The sequence below is a fragment of the Papaver somniferum genome, chromosome 1, assembly GCF_003573695.1.
Source record: "Papaver somniferum cultivar HN1 chromosome 1, ASM357369v1, whole genome shotgun sequence".
In the NCBI taxonomy this organism is placed as follows: domain Eukaryota; kingdom Viridiplantae; phylum Streptophyta; class Magnoliopsida; order Ranunculales; family Papaveraceae; genus Papaver; species Papaver somniferum.
Window position 1 is genome coordinate 135556814 of NC_039358.1, and position 6969 is coordinate 135563782.

General features: G+C 36.9%; 1 protein-coding gene across 1 annotated transcript; it reads left to right on the forward strand.

Annotated features, from left to right (window-relative positions):
* Positions 1–4547: 4547 nt before the first annotated feature.
* Positions 4548–5600, forward strand: LOC113301763 (probable E3 ubiquitin-protein ligase XERICO). Its single transcript, XM_026550572.1, has one exon. It carries the CDS (start codon positions 4732–4734, stop codon positions 5233–5235), a length of 504 nt encoding a protein of 167 aa, XP_026406357.1. The 5' UTR covers positions 4548–4731; the 3' UTR covers positions 5236–5600.
* The last annotated feature ends 1369 nt before the right edge of the window (positions 5601–6969 follow it).

Genomic DNA, 6969 nt, shown 5'->3' on the forward strand with positions numbered 1-6969 from the left:
ATTCCATAGGTTTTGAGTGTACACAGCCAGCCATAACCACTTGGTTCGTGTTTTGGATGCAGCGTTAATCGGGAGTTAAATATATTACAAAACCTAACGATTATAAGTTGCCCCAAAATGAGTTTTTTTATAAAATCCTTCATGTATTGAATTTTGAAACCTGTATAATCGGAAGGGAATACAACTTAACAACCTACCGATTATAAGGAGACACAGATCGAACCCTTGCCATATTCCATAGGTTTTGAGTGTACACAGCCAACCATAACCACTTGGTTCGTGTTTTGGATGCAGCGTTAATCGGGAGTTAAATATATTACAAAACCTACCGATTATAAGTTGTCCCAAATTCAAATTTTGAAAGCTACCATAATCGGTAGATATGCTAAATACAATACCTACCGATTATACGAAATCGGTAGATTATTTTGTTAAACAACCTACCGATTCTAATATTCGGTTATGTTATGAGTCAACTTTCTTTCCGATTATGGTGTTGTTTGGTTCCAGGAAACAATTTTTTTACATAGAATAATCGAGAGGGTAATAAAGACTAAACCTACCGGTTATTATTATTCGGAAGTCAAGGTGCGCATTTACATTCCGATTGTGGTGTTGTTTGGTTCCAGGAAACAAAGTTTTTTTACATATAATAATCGATAAGGTAATGATAAACGCATTTTTGTATCTACTTTTTTCTTAATATTTCGTATTGTTAGTACTCGTTTTCGTCCTTATTATGGTATTTTGTGTGTTTGTAGGTATTTTTTTGGAAATAAATATTGTTGGAAAATTCGGCTCGAAAAGTTGCTCGGAGCACCCCGGAGGACATTTGCTATACGGACCCCACTTTTGCTATGTGTCACCCACGGCTATGTGTAGCCCATTTGTCCACAACACCCATTTGTTACTCGGCACCCATGACGTTGGATAAGGGCACCTCACCTTCTTCATTTGAAAAATAAAATTGGCGGGAAAATGGAGCAGTGAACTGGTAGAATTAGGGTTCACCATTTGGACGTGATTTCTTGAGATTCAATGGCTGAAATTTGTTGATATGACGTGACTTGTCCTAATAGGCTTGGTATGGGCTTTGGAATCAGTTAAAAGTGGCTAGATAATCCGTTGGGAGCAAGACAGAGGAGTGGATATTCACGGGATTTTTGGTCGGATTCTGCATGATAAGCTGGCCGGATTTGTTGCTTGGTTTGGTTATATACCAGCCTGTTATATCAAAACAGGATTGGTAAGTTTTTTCAATTCGATAAAAAGGGAAGAAATCGTGTCGACATGCAAATCAGAGGAGGGAGATATTCACGAGTGAGTGGGAGATATTCTTGGGATTTCCTGTGCATATTTGAGGATAGCGTGTGTCCTAACAGAGTTTTACTCCAGCTGGGACGTGAAATATTGTGCTCATTGTGTAGATATCGGAAAAATCATCGTGACAGAGAAACAATCCAGTGTAAAAGGAAAGAAAATATTCTCATTATGGCAGCGTGTGAAGGAGGGCGATTAATGAAGATTTCTTGGAGATTTCAGAACCTGACGAGTATAAATAGGTTGCTGGGTTTATAGAGAAGGGGGATGGAGAGTTTGGGTACATTGAAGAGCTAATAACAAAGCTGCAGAGTGAGTTTCATCAGCAGCAGGTGAAAGAGAAGAAGGAGAAGAACAGTTGACAGTCAACGACAGTCGTTGATTGACTGTCACTTTTCTTCCCTTTGCAACAGTTTTTTTGCAACAGTGCTGGATTATAGTTTCTTTGTGACGTCTTCTTAGTGTTGCAAATCTCTGTTTTAATAAAAATTCATCTTTGTAAACACCTTTGAGCAACGAAATTAAATTTTGAGTGTGTTTCCAACATGATGAACTAAACCCAACACTGGGACAACGGAGGAAGCTGTTTTTCACCCATGTGGTAATTCTATTTAATTTCTTTATGACTGTTTGCACTATTATAATTGATTTATGATTTTTCTTGATTATTTTTTATTTCGTCTGATGTCGCATGCTTAGTCTTAGGTACTTTTGATGCGTCATGCTTGTGATTTACATATAATTCTTTATAAAATCTACCTTGGCAAAGATTTAGAGTCGATATTTGTTATTTTATGAGCTTTAATTGTCCGGAATTAATAATTGAACCGCATGAATGTGAAAATTGGTGGAATCCCGAGTCCCAATCATGTCTTCATCCTGCTACTATTTTGTGTATATATTTTCTTATTTTTATTTATTTTCATTTATTTAAGCTTAAAATCAATTTCAACAAAGTCCGAGTGAACGACAACCTTTACCACTATATAAAATTCGATCAGGTAATAAAAACTAAACCTACCGATTATTACTATTCGGAAGTCAAGGTGCATATACCTCCCGATTATGGTGTTGTTTGGTTCCAGGAAACAAAGTTTTTTTACACTGAAAAAATCGGAAGGCAAAGTATATTAAAAAACTCCGATTCTGATAAAATATTTTGAAAAATCCCCAGAATCGGTAGGTTAACGTATATTTTCACAATCTTTTTAGGTTGCTTGGATTTTTTCCCAACCTGAGATGCATAATCTTCATTGTCAACGTTATCAATCAACTCTTGGTGCTTACTTATCTTATCAAGTGGCACAGGCTCTCCGACTTTTATGCAATTAGTGCACCATTTGGACAAACTCTTGAACCTGCCCTTCTGTTTTATAACATAGCATACCATCAAACGGTTATTACTCTATTTTGACCCATAATATTAAACTAAACTAAGAAAAAAATACGTACCAATCTTTCATAACCCATAGCATACCGTCAAAAACACAATTATTCCGATTATGATCGATTTAGGCCTCAGTAATGAAAAATGTTCAATAATCGGTAGGAAACCTAAATATTTAGCACCCGAATATAACGAATGTTCTTGTGAAATGAAGAAATCGACAACAATCGGGAGTTTAAAACAATTACTAACCTACCGAATATGGGTAATAACTGAAAACCCTAAAAAAAAATCATGGATTCGACGAATTGAAGCAATATAAAGCAAATTAATGGTAGAATCTTACCTAATAGGCGCCATTTCAAGTTGTTGGAGAGTTTGGCTTTGAGTGTCGCCTACATCAGGGGCCGCATCTTCTTCGCGTTTTTCGGGTTCGTGAGTTAAAACCTCTTTATTATGGGAATGCAATCCAATGTTTGGATCCTTACCGCGACAAACGTTTTTGGTTTTAGCTTTCCGGGGTTCCTTTTCTTTCATCTTTATAGAGAATAATCGACGATGATTCGATTCGACGATTAACGATGTATAGCGAGGAGAGGGGAGAGTTTTCCTCTCTGCAATCGAAAGGAAAGAGGAGAAGAGGAGTTGAAGTTGAAAAGAAATGAAATGAAATGAATTCAGGTTGACTTTGGTTTTATCTGTCAAATGGTTAATAATCGGTAGGCATTACCACATCATAAGCTACCGACTGTTGAGTAGCCCAAAATCGTTAGGGTTTGTTACTTATATACCTACCGATTATAGGAAGCCCCAAATCGAACCACTGCCAAATTCCATAGGTTTCGAGGGTACAGAGCCGACCATAACCATTTGGTTCGTGTTTTGGATGTAGTCATAATCTGAAGGTATATGAATTACATAAACTTCCGATTATAGGTTGCCCCAAAATAAGTTTTCTTCTAAAATCCTTCATTTAATGAATTTGAAATCTACCATAATCGGGAGGTATTGTTACTCGTAGCTTTCCGATTATGGGAAGCCCAAATCGTTAGCTTAGACAGGTTTTAATTCGTCTGATTATATAGGAGCCCCAAATTTCACCATTGCAAAAATCTAAAAATTTCTAATTTCTATACTTTAACAGTCGGTAGTCTCTTGAGGATCTTATTACTCACGATTGTTATAGAAGCCAGATACGAGTTTGGCACATAAACGAACTTAATCGGCAATGTAATCTAGTTAATAACCTTCCGATTAGGCATTTATAATCGGGTACAGTATAACTTCCGATTATGTAAGGGCATTAACATATTCTCCGCGTCCCTTAACGTAGTGTATAGGTTGGGAATAAAAAAATCGCCTCTAATTCCTTTTGGGTCGCCCCTAAAAATGCCAAACTTTTGAGCCTTGTTACATTTTTCTTTTAATATGCAATCTCAACTTTTAAGTCAAAAATTAGTCCGTCTTGAACATTAACACCCAAGATGTCACCATCCACGTCATACCTTGCCCAACATCCAACTCGTAATTCGTACACTGAAGTCGACTAGGTTACGAAAGACATCCTACCTTCTCGAAAGGAAAATGTTTTTTTGTGTGCTCATTAATAATTCACCTCATTCTTTTATACAAAGGGGTGCAAACTTTTGGGGGGTCACTTTAGATGATACAAAGAAACCATAGTTAAGGAAAAAGTAACCATGGTTTGAACAAGAAGAGTCGATGCGGCTCTGGTAGGGATGACTCACAACTGATAATGGTCATCACTCACTTATGATCACTCAATTTCAAGAAGCAACAAGTTTCTTTTGTCTGCCCTATAAATATGTTGTACACATGATTGGAGAAATAACTGAATATAGACCCAACCCAACCCAACCCAACCCAACCCTTGGAACAATAACACTCCTCCTATAGGCTAAACCAATCCCACATCTCCATCAAAATCTTCTCTCAACTCAAATCTCTCCATCCCAACAACAAAAATCAAAACTTGAATTGGAGATTCAGCCAATCAAAAGAAGATGGGTCTATCAAATCTACCAGCTCCAGCAGATGGAGTTCTATGTGTTATACTAGTGAACACGGCTCAATCAATCTCAATATTTAAGGGTATGCTTTTTTTTATTCTTCAAATTATAGGAATTCATTTACAATCATCGACGGAATCGGTGCAGAATTCATCCGGACAGTGCGATTTACATATTACATCGGATACTTTAGTAGAGCAGTTGAGAAAAAAGATTCCTTCGATTCCGTTTAGTTCTTTAATTAACGGTGGTAGTTGCGATACTCGGTCTGAATTACACGACTGCACGGTTTGTTTGAACCGGTTCCAACCAGATTCCGAAGTGAATCATTTGAGTTGTGGTCATTTTTTTCATAAAGATTGTTTGGAGAAATGGTTGGATTATTGGAATATAACTTGTCCTCTTTGTAGAACACCTCTGCTTTCAGATGAAGATCAATCAGTTGATGATGATGATGATGATCAAGAAACTTATTCTTGTCTTTGGAATGGAAATTGATTGAGAAAAAATTGCACCGGAAGAGAAGAATTAAGACAGAAATACCCATCGATATAGTCTTTTATATACGTCTATACCACTCCCTTATAGAATCTAAGAACATGGGTAAAAGTCTCTAATTTTTCTAGTAGTCTTTTGTAAAAGAAACATAGTCGAGTGTTGCGATTATGAGTCAGGTTGGTTGGAAGGTCTGATTGCTGGCCCTAGATTGGATATACTTTTTATATGTCCATGAAAGTGAGCTGTTTTATGTATGTTTTTCAAGTTTTTTTTTTTTTTTTTTTTTTTTGTATGTCATTCCAGAGCATCTATGTACAAAGTATATTACAGAGAAATTTACTTAGTTGTGATGAATTAGTTTCTCTTGATCATGTCTTGTATAATTAGTTTCTTTTCCTTTACCAAATTGAGATTGCTGTTCATTTCGAGGATCATTGGCGGGAAGTAGTCATGCAGTTTTTGGTTGGCTGGAGGTCAATCACTTTCCTTTCCGGCAATTCTTGAAATGGAAGCTCCGGCTCAGAATTTCTTAGTTGGCTAGAAATCAACCAAATTCGTCCTCAAATCCCGCTATAACAAAAAGAACCGTGGTATGTAGAATTCTCAATATAGAGAGTCTCATTGGATAATCATATGATCCAGTACTGGTGGGAGACAAAAGTGACCAAGTAATTAAATAGCTTTGGACCTTTGGACCGTTGGTCATCATGTCTCAATTATAAAGTTGAAACCGTGTTGAATCCACTTTAATCTGCGTCCACTAAAATGGAGAAATGATGGTCACATACAACTTATATTGGACTTAAAATGGGAAAGTTAGTTAGCATAGTAACCATCTTTTGCTTAACTCTTTTTTTTTTTTTTTTAGTGAATGAAATTATATTGTGTTTCTCCAGTGGTGGGAAAATTCCACCTATAAATGCAATCCGTGTTATCCATTTTTTCTGTATTATTTAACATATGGTGTATCCTGTTTGTGCGAAGTGGTGGTAAATTACTAATACAGCAAACTCCACACCAAGAATATCTTCCCTTCGGCCTAACCATTTGTCTGGTTCGGTTGCCCCTCTTCGCCCATCTGATTGAGATTTGCGACATTCTTTTTCCATTGCCTTCTTTGACCATCCAAACGTTTGCAATCCAGTTATGCAAAAAAGAGGTGCGTTGGTCATGGTTCTTGCAAGGCTTAGTGCGTAGTATTTTAAAGTATGTTCGAAGACATCCAATTCAAGCAACGGTATAGAGAAGCCAATTTTATTGCTGATTTCCTAGCCAAAGAAGCAGCTCAATCTAAACTAGAAGAGCTGATCAATCACCGGTAGAGGTGACTAGGCTAATTCAAGAAGACGTGCGAAGAAGAGCTTTTCTTCGTGCTGTCAGATATGTTGCTGCATCTTGTTAGCCATGTTGGCGGGTTAAAAATAATAAAACTAAATTTCTAGCATCAAACTTTACGTATTCACAAGGTTCCATCCATTTGTCGCTCTCACTTTTCCTATTTGCCGCTCTCATTAATTGTCACCTTACTTTTTTTATTTGCACCCATATATTTTTTCACGTATCCTAAATACCACTTGTTTGACTTTTTGTTTGCACCCAACATAACTCCCAATAACTTTAATTGAAAACAAGCCCACCAGATGCCAATCAATTTCTCACCGGTACTTCTTCTGCTCCATCTCTCCCACTGTTCTTCTACTCCACCTCTCCCACCAAACCATGACCACTTTCTCT

Bases quoted from the DNA above. Each gene is read 5' to 3' on its own strand.
- LOC113301763 (XM_026550572.1), top strand. From the start codon at position 4,732: ATGGGTCTATCAAATCTACCAGCTCCAGCAGATGGAGTTCTATGTGTT.